This window comes from Rhynchophorus ferrugineus, unplaced genomic scaffold, assembly GCF_030347505.1.
Source record: "Rhynchophorus ferrugineus isolate W39M unplaced genomic scaffold, kcgeb_rfMv2 rfM3, whole genome shotgun sequence".
Classification (NCBI taxonomy): domain Eukaryota; kingdom Metazoa; phylum Arthropoda; class Insecta; order Coleoptera; family Curculionidae; genus Rhynchophorus; species Rhynchophorus ferrugineus.
This window is the reverse complement of record NW_027472582.1, coordinates 22,735,680-22,759,567: the sequence shown is the minus strand read 5'-3', so window position 1 is coordinate 22,759,567 and position 23,888 is coordinate 22,735,680. Positions and strand designations below refer to the sequence as shown.

At 29.0% G+C, this 23,888-nt stretch overlaps 2 protein-coding genes across 6 annotated transcripts; one reads left to right on the top strand and one right to left on the bottom strand.

Moving 5' to 3' along the window:
* Positions 1–280: 280 nt before the first annotated feature.
* Vinc (Vinculin) lies at positions 281–11,106 on the bottom strand. Of its 5 annotated transcripts, XM_076398559.1 has the most exons (21): positions 10,887–11,106; positions 9,274–9,564; positions 9,007–9,210; positions 7,195–7,376; positions 7,021–7,138; positions 6,757–6,964; positions 6,591–6,693; positions 6,280–6,376; positions 6,088–6,227; positions 5,812–6,035; positions 5,331–5,564; positions 5,076–5,273; positions 4,931–5,022; positions 4,643–4,730; positions 4,299–4,331; positions 3,748–3,861; positions 3,272–3,328; positions 2,456–2,577; positions 2,270–2,399; positions 2,001–2,204; positions 281–1,736 (listed from the first exon to the last, which is right to left on the bottom strand). In XM_076398559.1, the coding sequence occupies exons 1-21, from the start codon at positions 10,941–10,943 to the stop codon at positions 1,564–1,566; spliced, it is 3,069 nt and encodes a 1,022-aa protein (XP_076254674.1). In that variant the 5' UTR covers positions 10,944–11,106; the 3' UTR covers positions 281–1,563. The 5 variants fall into 5 exon arrangements, with proteins under 5 accessions (XP_076254674.1, XP_076254675.1, XP_076254676.1 ...); XM_076398560.1 differs by lacking the exon at positions 3,272–3,328; XM_076398561.1 differs by lacking the exon at positions 3,748–3,861.
* Positions 11,107–12,159: 1,053 nt separating this feature from the next.
* On the top strand, positions 12,160–23,614 carry LOC143192834 (uncharacterized). The gene is made up of 9 exons (XM_076398554.1): positions 12,160–12,320; positions 13,546–13,701; positions 16,594–16,755; positions 17,862–18,035; positions 18,347–18,478; positions 20,257–20,399; positions 20,459–20,565; positions 20,627–20,805; positions 22,709–23,614. The coding sequence occupies exons 1-9, from the start codon at positions 12,248–12,250 to the stop codon at positions 23,470–23,472; spliced, it is 1,890 nt and encodes a 629-aa protein (XP_076254669.1). The 5' UTR covers positions 12,160–12,247; the 3' UTR covers positions 23,473–23,614.
* Positions 23,615–23,888: the final 274 nt, after the last annotated feature.

Below are 23,888 nucleotides of genomic sequence, written 5' to 3'. Positions count from 1 at the left end.
AAAACATTGAAAATCTCTATACTTTGTACATAATTCCCTTTATTGTTTTTGCAAATTTTAAAATGTTTCATTAAAACGTGTATAACGACTAGAATGTATAAATACAATTGTTATTCTAGATAATTAATGGAAATTATTATTAGATTATTTAATAACTTTAAATAATATGAAGGTATATATAAAATAAAATACTAATTCTTTTTAAAATAAAATAATTAAAAAAACAGCCTCTCAACAATTAGCAAACAAAGTGATGGGTGCTGACATAATACTAAGGATGGTTTTTCTATTAACTTTTTATTAATTTACATAAAATTCACTCCATAACACAATTATATAAATTTTACAAATCAAACTGTTAGGAATGAGTGCACAGAAAGTTGCAACAATATTTATTTATTGCCTAATCAACAAGTGATTTAATACATATATTTAGTAGAAATAGCTATAAACAACCAACGTTTTAATAATGCTAGTTCTAAAAGTAAAAAAAATAGGCACCAACAAATTGTAAGTTAATCTAAAGTGTTTGGCACTATTGCACATTATTCATTAGAATTATTAATAAAATAGTTACCTTTAGGAATAAAAAGCTTAGAAAAATATCTATTTTGATAGATTGTATACAACATACGGGCAAGGCAAATCTACATCACTTTATAAAATAGTTTTTGTCTGATGGTTTAAGTTATAGTATTGAGATAATATTAGCCATTTAAAATTTTCTATTTTACCTCAGACAAAAAATTAACTACATACTAAGACACAAGTGATAGTTATTCTATTTATTCTACTACTAATGGAAGATAAAAAAGATTTTAATAGTCTTATTACACACAAGAGCACCAGCATGAAAAATTAAAGTAAATCTAAAATTTTGGTTGACAAAAAGACTAGAGTCAAGCTGCTTCCTGTTTTTTCTCTCAATGTCTAAATTGTATATTGAATACAAAAAGTTAGAGATCAAATAACTTTCTAATAGTGCTCCTGATTAATATTATATAGCTAAAAATAGAATTTGCACAGTCACTGTGATATGGTCACTGAAATGTTATTTAAAATGCTTAGTAGAAAAATATTAAAATTGAAGAGACAATATATTAAATATATTGTACATCTTTAAATTTAGTTATCAAATATAAATTTCGGTATGTAAAGATATTTAATTACTATAATGAAATGTCTTTTAAATTATGATATAACTAACATATTATTACATGGAGTACTTGTGTTTGCAACAAAGCATATTATATAGTGCCACATTTTATTAAAAATCAATATGTTCTAAAAAATGTTGGTAGATTTTTTTATCAATAAGCGATCCAAAATGCCTTTTTAAAAAGATCTTAAAGGTAATTAGTAAAGTAAAAATAAATAATGTTTTTTTTTGAAGAATATTTGAACACAAAGTTTTGCCTTATAAAATTAGGCTACCATATTTACTAATGAGATATGAGTTATTTCAGTTAGCATCAATTCAAATACCAATTATATTATTTAAAGATAATTTAGGAGATAAATTGATATTATTGACCACTGATTGGTGAAAGATGTGTAGTTCGTTTAGGCGTAGGCATACCATGGTTGCCTACGTACCCATCGTAATCTACCGTGAGTTTGTGCATGGATCTTGACACTTGCACTCTCAGCAGCTCTTACAGTTTCCTTGACACTCTGCATCAGATTCTGAGCATTACCTTCTAACATTTCCGTTGCTTCACGATCTTCTTCTGATCCTAAAACATTTATTAATAAGTTCTTTCTAATAAGTTTAAATAGTTTATTTAGAATTTCATTCATCTTAAATGTTATTTTTCTTAAATCTATTTTTATACAAACTAATAATACATACCTTTGGCTTTTAATCCTTTTAGATAGGATTTATGCACAAAAAGCAATATACAGCAATTTTTAAAATAATGATGATGTGCCGTTGAAGTGTATAGTATTAAATATATACAATGATAATGCCTTATATAAATTTAAATAAAACCAGTTACCTTGAGAACCAAGCATTGTGGCTTTGACGGTACTTAAGATTTTTAGTTGGGTGGCTATAGTAGGAATCCGCTCACATACTTGAAGTAAATTTGTTCTAATTCTCTTGTCAGTACATTCTTTAGCTAATATTTTAGCTATTCTTGTTACTTCGGCACTAGCATCCGCAATGGATTTAGCAGTAGCGATAAGTTCTCGTTTCGATCCTGAAGTAATAACATGGTATAAGAATTTCAATTATAATTGTGAAAGTATGTTTTTATTGTTTTACCTTTATCATCATTATGAACTAGTTCTGATAACCGGGCCATTAGTTTGGCCATTCTTTGAGCAGCAGCAATAAGTTCATTATCTTTTGCAGACCATTGACGAACTTCTCTATGTAAATTATGAGCAGCAACCTGATAACAAACCAGATTATTATAATAAACACGAAAATCAAATATAAATATTATACCATAATTGGTTGGCTGGCACTGGGAGTATTTTTAAATACTTCATCTTCATCATCAGTTTCAGGTGGTGGCGGCCTCATTGGGGCCCCATCGTGTGGTAATGGAGGTCTAGGTGGAGCTTGATCTTTCATAAAAAGGCAAATAATTTTACAAAATTAACACAGGATATTTTAATAAACATTCAATCCAAAATGCGTGAACATAAAATAAACTCAACAAGCAACATACCATCTTCTAATATATATTCGGGTATAAAACTGCAAAATCCTTAAGAATGCATGTAATAAATACAAAGTGTTAGTAAAAAATCTTGTTATAAAACAACATTTCTGCCAATAGATAGTAGCAGAAAATCTTTATTAATTTGTCCATAAAATGCCATTTTGATAAAATAATTATGTAGTTTTTTAAAAATACTTCTTTTTGTTAAGTTTAGATAAATCACCAGAATATTTAAGCTATTAATTATATATACAAAGCAAAAGACATTCAATATACAAATGATGTGTGATCATGCCCATAAGCCCTGGAAACACATTATTATCAGGTCGCCTTAAATGCAGGAAGGATTAATAGACAACAAGAAACATTATATAATATGAATATCATTAAAAATCTTCATATATTCACGATACATTTATAGGAAACATCACTAACTTTAACATGAAGAGTTATGGCTAAATGTAATTTGATTTTAAATAAACTTATGTTTCTATGTTATCTAATGATTTGATTGGTCTGATTATGATTACAGGAGTAAAAAAGTAGCTGTTCTGAAATCTCTTAAAATTATATATGCACTTAGAGAGCAAAATTACCTTGGTGATAATTACTAGTAGGAACCAATTCTTCACATAGGACATCTGAATTATCCCCTAAAACGTATGTCCATATGTATAGCCTTTACTGATTATGTGAGAATATCAGATCACTTGTTAAAATTTTATTGCTTTATATTTTTTAATTAGAAATAGTTAAATTTAGCATCATAATACCTTATGCGATATCATACTTATATATGTCATATAATACCTTATGGAAATACTAAACTTTAATCATAATAATTATAATAATCAAATTGGTTGTTATGATTCTGAAGAAACAATATAATTGGACTAACTAGATTTATTAACAAATTATGTAACATAACGAGTAATTATAGGAATTTCAATGGATTTGTTTTTCAACTAATATACTTTAAATTATATAACAACTTAACAAGTGATCTACTAATGAAATAGTTCCACTAATGAAAATACTAAGGTTATTATCAGAATAAAACATTTCAATGTACCTCTAGCCCACTTTGGTAGAGGACTAATAGGCCTTCCATAATGTTGAGATGGACTATATTGACCTCCATAAAAATCAGTTCCAGGTATTGGTGAATCTCTCACTGTTGTACCAACTATTATAAAAGAGTTTTCTGTAGCAATTCATTTTTATGATCATAATGTATCTATCTATCATGATTAAACATGTTTAAGAAATTTTTGTAACTATAACATTTCTATTTTTCTGTAAGCAACAAAATTTTGAATAAACTGAAATCAAATATACACATAGTTTTATAGCATGTTTCATAAGTATACTTTGAATATTAAATTAAATTCTGAATCATGACTAACTTCATATAAAAATGAATGCTACAAATTGCTCTTAAAGCTTGTTAAATAATAACACCGAGCTAATATTTTAGTCTACAAAAGGCAAAGAAAAGTGCAGATTAAACATATATCAAGAATAATAGAACGAAACATGATAGTTTTAATGACTGTTGATAGTTAATTATTTCGTTCAATTTATTTCTTGTGTTAACGAAAGTATTAAGTACACCCATTATACCTTTCTCTACAAAATGTTGGTTTCTTGTAGGCTCTGAAAAAATATTGTATTACGTTATTATTTTATATTACATTATGTATAATAATATAACGGTTGTTAGCGGATATAGAAGCAATATGATATATAAAGCATGTTAATTATTCTACTTAAAATGTAGGTATTTAAAAAGCTTCATTATTAATACAATTAAATTCCATAAACTTAGCATCACTTTTGTTATTTACAATTACTTCTTTATAACTGAAACATTTAAAATGTATTCCAACGTATTTTTATTTGTCAAAAATCTGTATCAAAATTGCCCGATGGTTCTAATCAAATATTATAGTATATTATTAACTTACCTAAATTGAGGGTGTTTATATCGGGAAGAGGCGGTAATTCCGGATTAACTTGTACTGCATTTCTGACTTGTCCTACTGCATTTACCAACTGATGTAAAAAATATTAAATATTAGTTATTAAAAATTAATTATAATAATTACAAAAATATTAGTTATTTTTCATGCTTAAATCTTTATAAATAATTATCTTTTTAAAATACTTTCATATACACATTCAAATACTCATCTCAAAATACTTTTATATCTGTTATAAAAATCTGGTCTATTTTATAGCAATCAAGTACTTACTGCTTTATTAGATTCACGCCACCTCGAAACAGCACTATGATCCGTTGGATTGACTGCTACAGCTTTAGCATCTTGTACCATAGGGGCAACACCTTCAGAATAAAGCATATATTCAATATTAATAAATAATATTGCAAGAACTTACTATTTTGTAGCAATTCAGAGGCTTTATTGACGGCTTCAATAAATGTTGGATCTTCAGAATTATCACTTTCTTGCTTAGCTACCAAAAGTACTCGATTTGCCAGGCGGGCTATAGCTGACGTGTTATCAACCATTTTTTGCGGCTGTCTGTTTTTAATGGCTTCTTCACACAAGAATGTATGTTTTTTCATTTGTTCCTCTAAAATTAAATATATAAATAATATGTTATCAACAATTCAAGTAAAACTAAAAATACCTGACGATTTTATGAAATCAGCACTATCAGTAGCTTCATCACACAAATTTCTCATTTTGGTAACTGTGTCCGCGTATTGCTGTCTTAAATTTTCAAAATGCTCATCAGCTGCTTTAGATGTTGGATGATTCATGCGAATACTACCAGCAGAAACAAGTTGTGGAGTTAAACTTTCTGCTTGCTGAGCTACACTAGACAAAGCTTCTGCCAATTTCTTATTTCCACCACTACCCCCTAAAATATTATATATCTATCTATCTATATATATATATATATAGCTCCTTATGTTTAACATTTTCTATACCAGTGACCAATATTATTAAGGCATTTAGCCTTACTTGACCTGATTACCTACTAGCTGTTAATTGAAATTATTACTCTGTCTCATTTTATAATCTTATGATAGTAAACCCAAAAATTTGAACTCAGTACTTTAGCAACAAAGCAAGTCAAATCAGCTAATTTAATACCCTTTAATTACCTGCAGCTACCATTCGTGCAGTTTTCACTGCTCTATTGCTAAAACTTTGTAAATTGGCTGCCTTCTCAGAAAAATGTTGATCACGACCAGGTGTTCCTTCAGGCGTCAACACAGCTTCAGTAAATTGTTTCAGAGGAGTCACTATATCTATAAAATCTTCTACAACTCTGTTTGTTACAGCTTGACTAATTTTTTCCTTCAATTCGTGCAATTTCTGTGATAACCTAAAATTTGCAATGTGTTAAAATGTTACATTTAAAAATATTTATAAATTACTTTCTGGCAAGTTCTTGGGCTTGAGGACTATTTCCTTTTCCTTGTGCACATAAATTAGCTAATTGTCTAGACAAGCCGTCCACTTCATCACAAACTTGTAAAATGTCTGCCTTTTGTACCCCAGGCAGTCCATCAGCTACCTATATCATAAAAAATATTAATAATTCAAAGTAGATTGGTTCTGATTTGTACCTTGCGACCTTCCTCAACAATAGCATTGATGGCTCTTTGTCCTAAACCTTTATCATCCTGCCCTGGGTTAGATAACCATTTTCTAGCTTGCTCCAATCTTAAATGTTTTAATAAAAATAAATTTTTATACATACACTTATAACATAATATATTCATTTTAATTTCTATTTGTAATATAATTATGATAATATCTAACAATTAGCTAATATTTATAAAATGGTAAATATTCTTTTATAAATTTCCATAACCAACCAATATTATAACTAAAAGCGTTTGAGACTACTTATAATGTGTTGCTATTTTATACACACCGTCCTTGCACAGTATGTGCAGTTTGTTGCAATCCAGTTTTATCCACATTAATAATAGCATTATTAACAGCATGTTGTAATTCTCGCAGTTTTTCACAAATTCCTTAAAATAATGTTATTTACAAATTGTATTGAAGTTGTGAAGAAAAGCCTCTTTATTTATTACCTCTGGCCAATGATTCTGCTTGTGGTGTTGCCCCTTTACCATCTTGACGTAGTTCGCAAAGCGCATCAGTCATTGTATTTAAATCAGAACAAATTTTGCCTATATTATGTCGATCTTGTGGCAAGCATCTTTCAGCAACTTTCTGGGCATCTTCAATAATTTGACGAAGTGATTTTTCACCAACCCCACCTCGAACAGCTCTTGGATCCTAATAGACAAAGTATAATCAATTTAAAATATTGAATATAGTATTAGTAGTCATACCAATAACCAATCATTTGCTGCATTTAATCGGTTCTGTATAGCATTTTGAAGTTTTTTTAGCACTGTAAGATTGTCTAAATCACTTTGTTCTTCATCATAACTTGTAAGTTGCAAAACTCTATGCAATAAAATTAATACAGTTACAGGTTTATATATTTAAATTCATTTACTTACCTAATGATTTCATTAATTTCATCAGTCATTCTTTGAGCCAAATAATTTCTGTTTTCTGCGGCTTCTTCGGCACCTTTTCCACCTTGAGTCAGTATGTGAATATAAATCTTCATTGAACATATTAAAATAGGAGCTAAAGTCTTGACTTCATCCAAACATCTAATTAAAATTTCTGAATGGACCTGAAAATTATTAAGCAATGTAATAACAAAAATTGTTTTGTCGTCATTTAATGCATAACACCATTAATTGTTAGAAAATTTAATATTAACATATTAATTTTGATCAATTAAATGTAAAACTAAAACTTTCTTCAAAGTAATTTTTATTGCACAATAGAATTATTATTCGAAAAAAAACCTTTGCCTCCTAATTAAACCCAAGACCGGACTTGTGCTTAATGTGGGCTTCGAACTACCATCCTCGGTGTTCAGCCGAATGACCAACTGGTCTGTGTCCAATTTAGAGACCATATATTCCCTTTTGAATTATTTTTTACACATATGTAGATTTACCATTTTTAAAAGATGTAATAATTCGATCAATATTTACTAATTATTTTGTACAGTTCATAATTGTAAGAAGTTATGGCGTTTATATATTTGGTTACTGACGCTAAGCGAAATTAACCGAAAATAAGTCATTTAATCGATGAAACAAATTATAGAACTTAAAAACTAGTGATTTAAGGAATATGAATTTTTAAATTTTCCGTAAATAGAATCCGCGAGTATTCATTCCTAGGTGAAATTGACGATTCTGTAAAGAATAAACGAATATCTTTGAGGGATACAATGACTTTTTTGATGTATAGGAACATAAGTGCCAGTGAATGTTACATCACTCTAATTAGTTACCAAAATTCTGCACATCTTTTACTCCGAGAGGCTCTATTATGGTCGAATACCTAAAAATACCGGAGGAAATATTGCCTAGAAATAGTTAATCACACCACCATATAAAGTGTCCTGAGTAAGCGAATTATATAAACAAAAAAAAATTTGTTAAATGTAAAATATATGATAAAGTTTAGTTAGAAAAATGTTTTTGTTTGTTTATGTCAAAAAATAAGCGATAGTCGTTGTAGCGTTAAAACATACGGTTCTTTTTCTTGTTACTAGTTTTGAATCGAGTCAGTCCTAGAATTTTTGTATTATGGAAAGAAGTTTAATTATAGGCGAACAAACCTATTGACCTTATTCATTAGACACATCGCTTCACGATTATTTCTGTTTGGATCATTTTAATTTTTATTAAGTTATAGGTAAGTCGACTAAAACTGAATTCGATTTTATGAAGCGGTGTTGAATTCAATGATATCAAATATTTTGATATGGTAGGGAAAAGATGAGTAGTACAGTATTTTTTTACAATGAAGCCTAAATGAAGTCAGATTCAGTCTGTTCTAACTGGATACCCAAACAGTTGTCGACAGTTCTTTCAATTAAACAAGAACAAGATATTGCAGATTGTATTTTATTATCTAGTAATTCGGTATATTTTATGTGATATTAATAATTTACAGAATGACGTAAATATCTAAAAATTAATTCAATCCTAGTTTAACAATTCATCCTAATATATTAATAGGCACTTTTAAAAATAAGTCTTTAATTATTAATTAATGTTTGCAATTAATTGGCATATATTTAGCAATAAATAAACACTGAATCATATTCAAATGACCTAAGTAATAGTAGATTTGAAACACATTTACATTGATCGCAGGTATGAAGACAATGTAAAATGAAATAGGTAAAAAATGTATGGTTATAAATTTCTTATAAAAAATGATCAGCATAAAATACTTACCTGATGGGTTAACTCTTTTTCTCTAGCACTGACTTCTCGCGACACTCTACTTAAACATGGACTTAAATCCCTAAGAAATTGCACTAGATCATCTAAAGTTCCAATTACTTCAGCGACGGCCAAATAATCTAAAACTCTATGGCACTCTCTAATAATTTTTCTTACTTCGGATTCGTCAAAACATAGCAATAGCGCAGATGTAGCCTATAGTATACAAAAAAATTATTATTATTATTTAAGCATACCAATATATTCTTTGATGCATACTTGTAAAATACCACCGCTTCCCTCTATCAATAATTTTCTAGCTGGAGGCGAAAATGGATCATCTTTCAAACGACCGCTGGCTTCTTCTAATAATCTGGATGATCTTTCAACTCTGACCAAAGCACCTGGCATATCTTGTCGCAGAATGGGATCATCAGAACTGTTTATCGTATCTCTTCCAACTTTAACCAGATTAAATACGGCATTACTGACACTTTTAACAGGTTGTTCCAAATCAGGCATAGGTATGCCATCTTCGGCTTCTTCATGAAGTATAACTAATTTTGAAACCTGAAATTAAAACCAATAGAGCATCCGACATTGCGTTTTTTGAACATACGATACTGAATTAATCGCAATATTTATACATTATAAGGAATAAAACAAATATTATTATTTAATTAGTTATTTATTTAATATAAAAAGCCCACTTAATATCTAAAACAATTGATAAGAAAAAACAGTTTCAGTTTATTAATATTGTTTATTAATTATCGTTCATTCATTTATTCAAGAGAAGTTTAACTGTAATATTTAAGGATTAAGCATTCTTTAATGTATGGTATAATAACTTTAAAATGACAATTTCTAACTTCAATACCAGGCTTTTCTAGACATTTATAGTAGTATAAATCATGAAAATATATTATTATATAGGAATGTACTAACATGGATTTATATTGTTACTATATATAAATATGTACCTTTGAATATTCATTAACCTATAATACATTGTGACAAGTTAATTTACATCTACCAGTTCAGTATGGATAACAAATCCTATAACCATGTATAGAACAGGTTCACAATCAAGAATATTAAACATTACTTTATTATAATTGGATAGCTCAAATATTTAAAAAATAACTTAGATAATAAATAATAAAATTTAGCAGCAGGATATATTTTGAGTTTATATACAGATATAAATTTAGATTATGTGTATATTAACCATTAAAACTATTGTTGGATACTGTTGGGTTAATCAATAAAATTAAAAAATATGGGTAAATTATACAAATGTTATATAAAAATAATTAACAGCATATAAATTTATTATTTTCTGACTTAAGACCAGTAATAAACTAATAAACATTAAGATAATATTCAAGATATGATTTCTTCGTCGGAAACACCTGCTATATTTTCCATTAAATTCATATTCACCGTGGGTTTGAATCACATAGTTTAAGAATTCGAATGAATGGCATAACCTAATATGGTAACATCAAAATTAAAAAAGAAAACAGCTGATTTTGAAGCTTTAGAATGTAGGACAATTCAATAACATCAAAACAATTTATTATGCTATTTAATTGCTGGGCTTATTTTAAGCAAGTTAAAATAGATTTTATTATACACACTAATTGATAATAATTGTTATTATGAAGCATGTTAGACAAACAAACAAGCAGAGGATCATTTGACCAACGCCTACTAGTACAGGATCAGTGATCATTAGGGATTGTATAGATTTTTTACTATAAAACATATTATTCATCAGATATCCAAATTAATGACAAATGTATACTTTTGCCAAGAAATCTCAGTGGCAATATACGACTGACTAATAATTTATTTTTAAAATTTAATTGATAAGCAAATCAAATTACCTGTTGTGCAACGGGCTCCAAAATAGATTCTATTGTTTTTGTATGAAAAACCGGCATATTGTTGTCTTTTAAAATATAACAATAACACTTAAATATATAAAAACGAAAAATCCACCGAAAACTTATTTAAAAGGCAACGCTAAGCGGACCTCTTTAAGGAAACATTTACACCTCTCTAATAAACAGAAGAAACTGAAAAATATCTATAAATAGATCAGTCTGAGTTTTATATTCATTTTATAATTCTTCTGGGATATCTTCTTTCATATATACTTTATCTCTATATAAGCAATACATTAGAAAAGAACAACAAATACTCTTCTACTCTCAGAAAGCTTTGTTTAACGATGTGATTACAGGAGTTTGTTTATTACTTGTCTTATGTTATCTCAGACGCACGTTGAAATAATTAACCAACCCAATAGACAAAGACAAAATTAAGTATAGTAATATTTAAAGACTATGGCGTGTAGATGGCGCTTCAGCGTCTTTTTTTCTCATTTTCATAATTTATTTTTAAATCGTTCGGAATAGATATTTTTGGGTATCGCATATATCCTAGGATCCGTACTTATGTTATTATGTTTAAATGACAAACATGATGTTACACTAAATTTATATATATATACATATATATATATATATATATATATATATATATATATATATATATATTTATCTCAGATTGTTAAAGTTATAAATGCTCCCTGCATTCGCCATTTCATCACGAATAATTAATTACTATATATTGATGAGAAAAATATTAAAGGGTATATTAATATCAATATAATTTTAGATTATTATACGTATTATAATAAGACATATACATTTTCTTCCTTTCTATTAATATTGATGTTTTCTATGTTTATGGACATATGTTATTTAAATTGTGTATAACTTTCTAATATAAACTTATAAACAAGTTTAATTTATTATAATTTTTGGTTATAAAAAGACTTTATCTTTACAATATTTTATTGTAGGAAAAAATCATAAATTGATAAGGATCAACGTTAAATATGGTTCATATTCGTTTATATTAACTTTATTTAATTATCTTTGTTATAATATAGTCCTAGATCTTTAAAATTATTTTATGTGATATTTGATCATATGTTGTTCAATTTTGCATAGATGTCCCCTAGAAGACTAGATAAAGAGACAAAAATATTTTTAACTGATATCAACTTCCTTTTTAAAATCACATGCTATATCTTTTACACTGTATAGCAGGTTTCCGGCCAAAAGGCGATAAAATACATCTAATATTATAAAGTTTCAGTCTTAAAATGATCCTCATGTGAGAAAATTCATACGAAATATTTCTTAAGGAAACTGATCAAAAACCGCATCAGAAAGTTATGGATTTAAACGCATTCGCTTTAGTTGTGATGATAGTCCTGGGCGAATTAGCCGAAGGATTATTGAGACCAAGTAAGTAGAAATATAATATTACGGGATTATTTATGAATTCGCGTTAGTTTAGAGGGTTAGCATAGTTGGGAGAGTCTTCCAAATAAAATAAATTTGTCTTAATGCTAGAAATTTCTTACAGATCAATGTTCAATGTGAAGAACAATTAGTGTAAAATAAATTACCAATATTTTTGAATATGTAGTTATAAATTGAGAAACTAAAACTGAACTTAAAAATAATTTAATACACTAATTTTTGATTATCAAATAAGATATGTTTGAAACGTAATCCTCGACATTCCTTCATTCCCTTGACATTCATACTTGTCATAAGTAATATATTTTTAACATACTGGCCATGTTAACACGGAAAAACAGATTTGAAATAATTCCGGAAAGAATAATGTTGCCATCATCATATTTAAAGTTTTCACTAACTTTCTTTTATCTGATCTGTACAATTTAACTTTATATTTGTTTTTTTCTTATGTTAACACGTTCTCTTGCAAATTTTTAACGAGCTTGTGGTATTTAGTGTATGTGCCATAATCGATCTAACAGAATTAGAAATTGAGAAGTTGTCAGTTTTGATATTAACAGCAGATAAGAACGGATTTTTACCTGATTAGTTTACCAGTAAAACGAGTTTTGCTGCAACTTTAAGTTGATTTTGAAACATCGTTATAACAGTTTTAATTCTATCCAATTGCTAATTGGTAATGTTAATTTGCCTCTCTCCCTATAATAACTAATATGAGTCGCACCGATTAATTTATTCCAAAGGGAGTTTACAATCCCCACAGCTTATGGTCATAATCCAAATTGTTTTTCTATCTTATATCTATATTATAACAACCATTTTTTTCAAATTTTGTTCACTTATAAATACGGGGTTTACTTATTACAATATCTCCATATAGGTAGTATATATAAAGCTTTGTAATAAATTATTGAATTTTAATTAATATTAAAAAAAATTTGCATAATATATTTTTATTATTTTATAATTATATAGTGATAAGAATGCATGTACAGTTCTAGCTTTTAATATTATGATATTAACTACATATTCATAATATAAGAACATAATGCACATAATGTACACATAGATATATCGTAAAATATAATAGTTGATTATGGTCAAAGTTCTCTTTGTAGATATTTAAATACATTATCCGCTAACCACAAAAAGTCCAGTTTCCGTTATAGTAACGTAGTAGTATAAATTTTAATATATCTTTTAGCTTGTAATGAGTCATACATCAAAAATGGAAGAACGAGATTGAGGCAAAGAGGACGATGGGCAAAATTTGTTTGTAAACAAGGCTATGTCTTAATTGGAGAGAAGAACGCTTTTTGTCGGAATGGAAAATGGGATGTTGAACTACCTAAATGCGTTTGTGAGTGATCTGATTTTTTTTATTTAAAAATAGTGTAAAAGGTTTAATATTCTTGTACCAATTTTAATTAATATGAGACTTAGATAAGCGTGATTTATATGTTTCCTTTTTGGATATACTTTTTTTTTATGATATAACTGAATAAGAATGCTCTTTCTTTTTTGTCCAATGAATACATTTTTAATTTCAGAGTGTATTGATGAAATAAGATTGTAATATTAATTATATCAGGCTTTTAGCTTAAACAAGATTGAATATAATCACAAATCACCAACAAATTATTTTGACATATTTATAAGACTTAAACTACAAGGAAGCAGGCTGAGCTCATGGGTACTTAAAGATGAATAATATTTAAATTTAGTTTCGTTTTGTTTGACTTTATTGTTTTTTGTATTTCGATATTTTGTAAAAGTAAACTTAGCAAATGACATTGGTTCCCTTTAAAAAATAATTCATCACAATGCGATTACAATTATGAACATTATTTTGGTGTAATTAATGGAACTCAAAGTTGAACAACTTAAATCAAAATAAAATCAAACTTGTTCCAATATATACTTATTATGTTGCTTAAATTTGCTAATATATCTCTCGTTTTCACTAAATAACATGAAATGATTTTAAAAGAAGCTTTTAACTGAGATAATGAAAACATTAATGAAAACAAAAGAAACAAAATAAAGTTGATATCAAGTACGGTATATTTCAATATCAAAGTGACATCATCGATATATCTAATCATGTATATTCATATATTATTGATATATTATAAGTCACTAATGTGATTCTCCTCTCGTAACTCTTTCTTCAAACATATACAACATTGTATGCAACAATATCAATGCCCATTTCGTATATATTCTCATTAAATGTACATCTTATGATTACACATCATATTTTTTAATAACTGTTAGAAACCATGATGTTGATATTGATACACAAATTTAACAAACCCTACCAAATAGCGTTGGATAAGTATTACACTATAGTTACTATAGTTATGACTATAATTACATTTTACACTATCTGCCGTTATGTGATATTATCATATCTAAAATATATCTGTTTTTTATTCATAGTTTAATTCTAGTATACTAACAGATATTTACAGCGATTAATACTCTCTACACTCCTTATTTATTATCTCTTAATCTAAATATATCATTTTAATAACTTTTTTAACTGAGATTTAGTGAACGTATCTCACTTTTAAGTTCAATAAATCAGTTAGCGGTTCAGTAATCTGCACTATGTGCAAATTAGGAGCTAAATATTATTCTGGAGTCCATGTATCTCTTCATTAATTAGATCGGATAGTAGTATAAGTTCCACTCATTTCACTATCATCGCGCACATTTAATTATTTGACGTTTATTTATTTCAAATTATTTAGAACATTTATTTATGACAAAATATTTATTTTCTGGACTCTAGTAGAAATTAAGTATCATCAATGAAATATTTTAACAAATTTGTAAGATGATAATAAGTACTGAATTGCTTCGCACCAAAATTCCTCGTATATTAACCTTATGGTTTATCCTTCAAAGGTTTACATACTGGAGCTATTCTTTTAGAAGAATTTCAACTGTCAAATAGTTGACCCAAGAATAAAAGAATATCTCCATTTTGCATAGATTCCGTCGGAAAGTAGTTTTAAAATTAAAAAATAAATATTTGAATAATTATTAATATGAATAAACTAAAATAAATTAAAATTTCTTGTATATTTAACCCAGTCAGTTTGGGATTCTCAATACTCCAAACTGACAAGCCCAATTATAAGACAACTGGATACTTCTTCAAAGGAAATATGTTGATTTCTTTACTCTCTGTGTATCCGAGTACACAACACTCCCATATCGCGGATGCATTTTACACCTGTGTTGTACTACCGACTAATATTATAGTAATGAACCAATGACTAATAATTTAATCACTAAACGGTACAATAAACTAAACACTCTTTCTTGCGTAAAAGACACTGAAAATAGAACTCAAAACAAATAAGGAATAAACGCAATAAAAACGAAAAGAACCAATAATATGGCTTCGCGATTCATAGCATAGCGATTAAAACAAGTAATAAGTTGGAAGTAGTGACATCTAGATATTGGACGCCGTGAAATACATTTCCAAAATTACCTATAAAGTCAAATCTCTATTTTCTCTGTGGTTCCGGTTATCGAAATGATGAACCTCATGGATATCGGATTATACATATAGATAGCGTCTATGTATAATGAATAACTCAATAATCCTAACGGAAAACTGTTATTTGATATAGAGCAATATCAAAACCATCGAATTTAACAGTTGGGTTGGGTTGTTTAACAGTTACATTGATATTTCGCATTTTCACCAATAGAGATTGCTGATCAAAATACATGCAAGTATCAAATAGAACATCATAAATAAATAGAGATTAGATAGCTTTAGAGCGATATAATATAAGATATAACTTGGTAACAAGGTTAAATAGATGATTGATTGAAATTGATAGAAATTGTTGCGGAAACAAAAACAGTGCTGATGAAAACCGAGTTAATTATAATTTGTATAAAAATGTATTTTAAAATCCGGTATTTTTGCACCATGTTTGACCAGTAGTCAAAAACGAGCAGAATTTCAAATAACAACAATCCGGTACAGTCAAAAAGTTCAAGTGATACTAAATCTTCAAAAATGTAAAATATGGTGTGGCTTATATTGTTAAGATTTTATGAACTTTTTTCCTTTAAAAATTAATATATCGACTAGGGTGATAGATGTATGCTCGATGCATACTATGCAATGAATCAAATCATTGCTTATAATAAAAAATAATATTTACAAAACATGATTGATGTATTTTTGAATATTACATTTTTCAATAATATTTGTTTTTAGCTCAAAATTGTCCTAAACCAAATAAGGACCCATTGAACAGTATAGTGTTGACAAGTTTAGGAGTTTTAAATTTCTATTGCAAACCTGGGTTTTCAATAAATGGACCCAAAAATATTTATTGCGATGGAGGCAAATGGGATAATGCAATGCCAACTTGTATAAGTAAGTATTTTATAATATAATGTTCTAACTTTATCATGAGTGAAATTCAATCATTGAGTAATTTTTTTAATTAATAAACTCCTAAATTTTCTACTCTTTTTATCGGTTTATTTGCCCTTACAAAATTACTCGAAATTTAAATCTGTAGAATTTTTAAATTAATTAGTCAAGATTTTAGACTATATAGATATAGACGTATAAAATAATATCACTATGTTAGTCAAATGATATCTATAGTTATATAGTTATGTCTATACTATATCATGATTTATATCTGTAGTTATAGAGTAATAGAGAGAAAACTCAATGGGGGTTTCTGGAGAAAAGTTTCGCTACGATCAATATCCAGATGGGGTTATAATCGGCCATTAATTTGATTGGTCAATTTAAATCTCCATTATAAGCACCCGTAAGGAAAGCATTTTACTGTCAAAACATTTGATTGTCTCCTTGATAAAGTTTGGCACGTGACAGCCCTAACGTCACGCTTAATTGACCAATGAAATTTAAATAAAACACAATTTGATTTCAGAATTAAATTTATTAAATAGAATTGCTGCAGCGATCTTAAATTTATTTGATAATTATCCAGTAGTTTAGCATTTTTAACATTATCAACCTATTTTGAAAGACAGCCAAATACTTAGGAAAACGATTCTGCATTTCTTTACTATCTGTGCATTCGGGTACGTGACACTTTCTAGATCGAGAATGCATCTTACTTCAGCTTGTCTATAGTCTATCCAATAAAACAGACAATACACGTTGCCGCATTAACCTAAAATTTTGGTTTACAATGTTGGCTGGTTTGTAATCTCTAATTATTACCAAGAACAGGGTTGACCAGCGTATGATTATCGAACTGATTAGGTATAGCATTAACGGTGAGAAAAGCTGTAAATTCAGCATATAAATTGGATGTTTCGTACTAATGTTGGTAATTTAATTCATTGATTGAGGTGAATTATATTGACGGAATAAGCTTTTTTATTTTGATTTAGGATCATGATGGTATAAGCCCCATTTATAGTAAGCTACGTACATTTAAATTTGTATTTAATTTAACTATAAAAACACTTTAAACATTCAAGTCTTCATTTTCGCAGAAACAAATCAGAAGCCACAACTATTTTGTGATTTCGAGTCATCTGATATTTGTCAGTGGAATCAAGACCTTAATCACGATATGGATTGGATGAGAGACCAATATAAAACGCCGACGGGCTATTCTATGTCTACCGGTCCAAGTTATGATCATACTAAAGGCCCGAACGGAAATGGTAAGATTATTAAATTCTTGAATTAATTATTTTTTAATGTTAAACAATAATACTTTTAAGACGTCACGACCTTTATTGTCACTCGTCGAAGTAAAGTCAGATTCTTACAGATTAAAATTTCTCTTTCCATCCTGCACAATATCTCTTTGACGAAAATTACTGTTATAATAAATTTACATTAATTATAGTAAACCAAATATCATGGTTTAGAAAAACCTTTATTTTCAAAATAAAAAATAATGATACTAAACATATTTTTATTTTAAAAACTATATAAAATGATCAAATTTTGTGTATTATTGTTGTTTTAGGCTATTATATGTATCTAGAGACGTCCTCCAGAAGAAATAATGATACGGCTCGTTTAATATCACCGATATATCCTAAGTCCAACGACATAACTTGCTTAGAATTTTGGTATCACATGCATGGCCGAACAATAGGTATTAGAAAATGTTTCAATATGGGCGGGTCAATTTTGGCACCCTGTGTACTTTTCAGCTTTTAAAATCATAATTGCTGTATATGGCACGATGGTAATTCATATAAGGTTCATCGGCATTTATAAAAAGTTTTCATTTGGAGGGGATTTTTGCCATGATTTGACAGATGATGACATGATAATCGATTTCCTTTGGCTCAATTTATCAACCCATGACCTTTAAGGGGGTATACTAGGCTAGAAATGTGAAAAAATTTTGTTTTTCCTGTTTTCAAAGCTTAAACGTTGAATATGCCCTTAAGAGTATTTGTAAATATTTACATTATTTTCGAAGATATAGCAATTTAGTGACGCGGCATCTATATTTCCGATTTTTTTTAAATAGTAAAAATTGATATTTTGTTATGGTTTAACATTTTTTTAACAAATTTTAATTAAATCAGTTCAGCAGAACTCAATATAACCTAAATCATCGCTTAAATCCATCAGCAGATTTAAGCAACAGTCACTAAAAATTGAAGAACACACAACAGACATTTGACACTGTTTTTATTTTAATTATTACTCTTAATTGTTGACAATCTGTCCAGTGAGTAATAAGCACATTTTATGATTATATAATATACAAAACATGTGTAAAATGTCATCTGAATTTGTGATGCATTAGGGTGCACTAACACTATTTTACAGTACTTAACAAAAACATTCCGAAGCCGGATTGGTGGCGCAGTGGTAAATGCGATAGGACAGTCCTCCTGCTGTTGCGAAGGTCGCGGGTTAGAATGATGTGAATGCTGTGAGTGCAACATTTGTGATTGTCTTTAGGCAATAGTGCAGAATCCGACAAGGAAAATGATCCACATCATGCCAGTAACTAGGTTGGGTAAGACCGGATGCCTTCTGGGCTTGATGCCGAGAACCGTGGTTCGGAGCCCAATTTAAACATAGGTTCAGTCGAGATAAACCCTCGTAATCTCTCTCGTAATGGGTTCTAGAGGTATAATCATTAGATACATAGTACGGAGCATCGGACTCAACACTTTCTTTTGTAACCGTTGTATAATGCCGATGTTAGATTTGCTAGTTGGATTCGATCTGACCAAATAGGGTTGAGTATTGATTCGTATAGCAATACCTATTATTATCTAATGATAACTTGGATATGTGCTCGATAAGCCAATACATTTCATATAGTTTAAGTCCAAGTTTTTTTTAGCAAGTATGCGCTTCTTCCAGTTTAGGCGCCTGTTTAGATATTGATATCAAGATATTTTGTATCCTCAACTTGGGGAAGTCGGCATATTTTGATATTCGCTGATGGGCATGTTCTTTTACGCTTTATTTTCATTCATCTTTCTGGAGGTTCATTAATAGTGTTATTGGATCTTCGTAAGATACTAAGATTGCTGTGTCGTGTGCGTATGTTGCCACAGTAATAATTTTTATGGTCGGTAGATTTGATGTAATTTAATGAGTTAATCGCCTTGTTTTGTAGTGAAATGCCTATCTGTGATATAAGATTTCAGTAACTGAAAGTGTGGATGAATTTCATGTTATATTCCATACATAATAATATACATGATGCCTTTCAAGCAAAAATGATTACGTTAAGAACTCACACACAGCTTGTTTCAACCTTGACCCGCCTTGGATTGATATTAAATTTTCCGATAGATGAATAAATTATTAGTACACGAAAAGTAAAATTAAATCCCGAACAAGTCGTTTAAAATGTAATGATTTATTGTCTCAACATTAATGTTTTACGTATTTCATTAGGTACACTTAAAGTATATATAAGAAAAATCTCAGATCCTTGGGAATTAGATCCATCTACAGCTGTGTTCTCCAAAAGTGGCAATCACGGCGATATTTGGTTAAGAGGCTTTATAGATTTAGGTACAATCAACGACGATTATCAGGTACTGATTAACTATTCAAGAACTAAGCAGAATGTTGATTCCAAACTTGATATTTCCAGGTTGTTATAGAAGGAACTAGAGGGAACGGTTATGTGAGTGATATAGCGATTGACGATGTCAAAATAATTGAATCATGTAATTATTATGATCATATATCATCGACAACGTAAGTATTTCATTCATAACATAGATTATAATTAATGATTTCAACTTTTTATTCAATTTAGAGAGGCGGTTGGTATAACCACAGAAATTTTGAAGCCGATTGAATCCTGCGAAAATCGTTGCGGCCATGTTGCTAATCCAGCCAATCAGACTGAGATGCAATATATCATGTGCGATTGCGATGAAACCTGTTATGAATCGAAGAGGTGTTGTCCGGATTATGTCGATATGTGTCTGGATTGTAAGTGCACTTTTTAATTATTTTAAATTAAAAGTCACTATGAATGTAAATCTACGCTATATCTTGTTGGATACTTATGCAACTATGTATAATACCGTACAAGATCCGTTATTAGAATTTATTTTATCTTAAATTTTTCACTTTAAAAAGGTATATATTGAGAAAAATTGATTCAAAATATATTAAACAACGTATATTCCATAATCTTCTACAGCTTGTCGATCCATTTTTGACACTTCTTTTGCATTCGCTATTTTGAAACCGTCTGGTAGTTAAGCCATGCTGTACCGATTCGAATAAGTGGTAATCAGAAGGCGCTATGTCTGGTGAGTACACTGGGTGCGGCGCAAATTTCCATTCGGGCTCCAACAGTGTGTCCTTCATAATTCACGCAACGTGCGGCCGAGCGCTGTCGAGAGGATTTGCATCTGTTACTCACTACTGATGGTATTTTTCAACAATACGTCATTAAAATAACAATTTCATTGGTTTTAGCAATTTGTAATACACTACACTTTGCTGATACCACCATATATACAGCAAGACTTTATGACCATGAATATTTGTGAATGTCTTTCCTCCAGGCCAAAGCTTTTTGCACTTTGGACTGTCATAGTATATTCTCTTGCCATCGATAATCATAATACGTCACAGAAAACTCTTGTTTATTGTTTGGTGAGCATTGAAAGTGCTAAATTGTAACGGTTCAAAATGACACTATAAGTCAATTCGTGTGGTAGCATTTTCTCTCCTTTTGGATTTCTCCCATCGCTCGTAAATATCTGCAAACAATTGCTAAGATATTTTTCTTCTTTATTTCTGTCTTCGGAATTTTTGATCGTTCAGACGGTTCATTGTCACTGACATTAAAATCACTAGCTTTAAATCATCCAAACCAAAATTGACAATTGGAATATGACAGAGTAGCATCACCATAAGTTTCTCAAAGCGTTCTATGGACATCGTATTCGTAGTATTTCTTCAAATCAAACAAAAATAAACAATGAATGTCGAAGATTCAATTTTGAGCGTCGCGTGATTAACGTTTATATAAACTAAATAACTTCATAATACTGAATAATTGAAAACTATCAGAGAAATGTCAAAACTATCGAATTTAATAGTTAGGTTAAATTGTTTAATAGTTCCATTTTCACCAATTGATATTGCTGATTATATTCAAAATCCATTGAGCATCTAGTATAAAGGATATATTTTAAAAGTACTGCTGAAAATGGGTAGTTCCGGGTCACCAAACAAGGTTTTAAGATGGAAAATTAGCAACTTAAATCAGTCAAAATCATCACAGAAGGTCAATATTGTACTTGACATGTTTAATACTTTATGTTTTTTATCAAGAATGTAACATTATGCAACTTATGTGACTTCTACCCCTAGCTTGTTGAGTACAAATTTTACAACAGAATTTATCACCCATCCTTTGTTTTGTTCGTCAGTCCTTTTCAATATCCAGTTTTCTTTGGAATTAAAAATTTTATTGCTCAAGCAGGCTACCTATTTAAATAGTATAAGTATTATTAAACTTGATTCCGTCATCAGATTTCTTGTTTCTCCTCACTTAAATACAACCATTCCATCTTTCTTCACTTCATACACCGATCTTGTTAGATAATATATTATTAAGCAGCAGAATACAATAATGTTAAATTCTTTAACATTTATTCTTATCCTAACTTTTCTCCCTGTGTTCATAGTCTCCAAAGGCAATTAAAATGCTTTTGAGTTTTTAAATATATTGTTTTGTAGTTATATCAAACACTATCAGCTAATTTAAATTCTATAAGTAAATTTAAGTAAATATCAAAAGACTCAAATCCACTATAATATTTTTACCAAGTCATAACGATAATTTGGCACTAATATTTTATTTAATATTTTTTAGATCCTCGTTCTAGTACCTATGAAACAACTGTTGATACGTTACCCACCACAGTAATAATGGAAAATGCCACGACTCCTCGAAATTATCCTACTGTAACTGAACAGAAAAAAACTGCACATGATATAAACCAAATTGTTCCTAACATTACATCAACGACTACTTCCAAACCATGGACCACTTCAACAGTTAAAACAGTTCCAACGACAACTCCGGTTAAAAAGGACCTAATTACTAGTAAAACTATGAAATCAATAATTTTTTTGAAACCAACAACAACACCAGCAATTTATCGCAAAACTTTGAAACCGATTACAGAACAACAGCCATTGAATAACTCCAATGAAGATAATTTTGAAAATGACGTTAATACTGTTCCATTAAAACATGATAGTGAACTTAACGACTATACAACTCCAATTTTTTTAAAAGATAACATTTCTATAGAAGAGAAGGAAGCATATGTCGAACGAGTAGTAAACGACAATACATTGATTAAAGAGCAGCCAGAAAATTTAGACAAAGTACGAACAGGTTTTAGCCAGAAACCTACTGAAACATATTCTGCTTCGATTTTTATTGTGGCAATTGCTATTGCTATAATTAGCGCACTTGCAATACTTTTAACACTTGTGGTATTAAAGTACAGAGGATATTATCGAAGTCATATGAGATCTGGAAATGGAGACAGTCAAAGCGATGTACGATTTTTGACAGCTGATGAAGTGCTTGATTTTTCTCTAGACAAAGACTATGATTCCCTGTGATGTTTTTTAGCTATAATTTTTTGATTTAATTATATATATGTATATATACATAATGTAAAATTTATTTTATTGCCAGAAAATATTCCCTTAAATATAATGATGCGGTCATATAACCTTTATAATAAAATCCAAAAGCTTAAAAGTATTTTCAATAGACATATTGTCTACATACGTTTAAAATAACAAAAAGTGAAAAGAAATAATCCCATTAATTCTAAAATTATGCTATATCAACATATTAATTTATAGTTGATAAAATAAAAATTAGAAATAGTTCTTTTTAAAAATTTATTTCTATTGGAAAGAGTGCCCTTCCGAGTTGGTCCCACAGGAACAAAGTTACATATTTTATTTTAAAACTGTTTTTGTGTTAAAAGTCTAAGTTTTATTATTTTTTACATTTTAATTAGTTCCTT

Bases quoted from the DNA above. Each gene is read 5' to 3' on its own strand.
- Vinc (XM_076398559.1), bottom strand. From the start codon at position 10,943: ATGCCGGTTTTTCATACAAAAACAATAGAATCTATTTTGGAGCCCGTT. The intron at 6,036-6,087 runs GTAATTTATAAA...TGCAAATTTTAG, and splicing joins GCCCAAGAACTTGCCAGAAA to GTTATCACAGAAATTGCACG. The intron at 3,862-4,298 runs GTATAATGGGTG...CTTTTATAATAG, and splicing joins CCAACATTTTGTAGAGAAAG to TTGGTACAACAGTGAGAGAT.
- LOC143192834 (XM_076398554.1), top strand. From the start codon at position 12,248: ATGGATTTAAACGCATTCGCTTTAGTTGTGATGATAGTCCTGGGCGAA. The intron at 12,321-13,545 runs GTAAGTAGAAAT...TATATCTTTTAG, and splicing joins CGAAGGATTATTGAGACCAA to CTTGTAATGAGTCATACATC. The intron at 20,806-22,708 runs GTAAGTGCACTT...AATATTTTTTAG, and splicing joins TGTCGATATGTGTCTGGATT to ATCCTCGTTCTAGTACCTAT.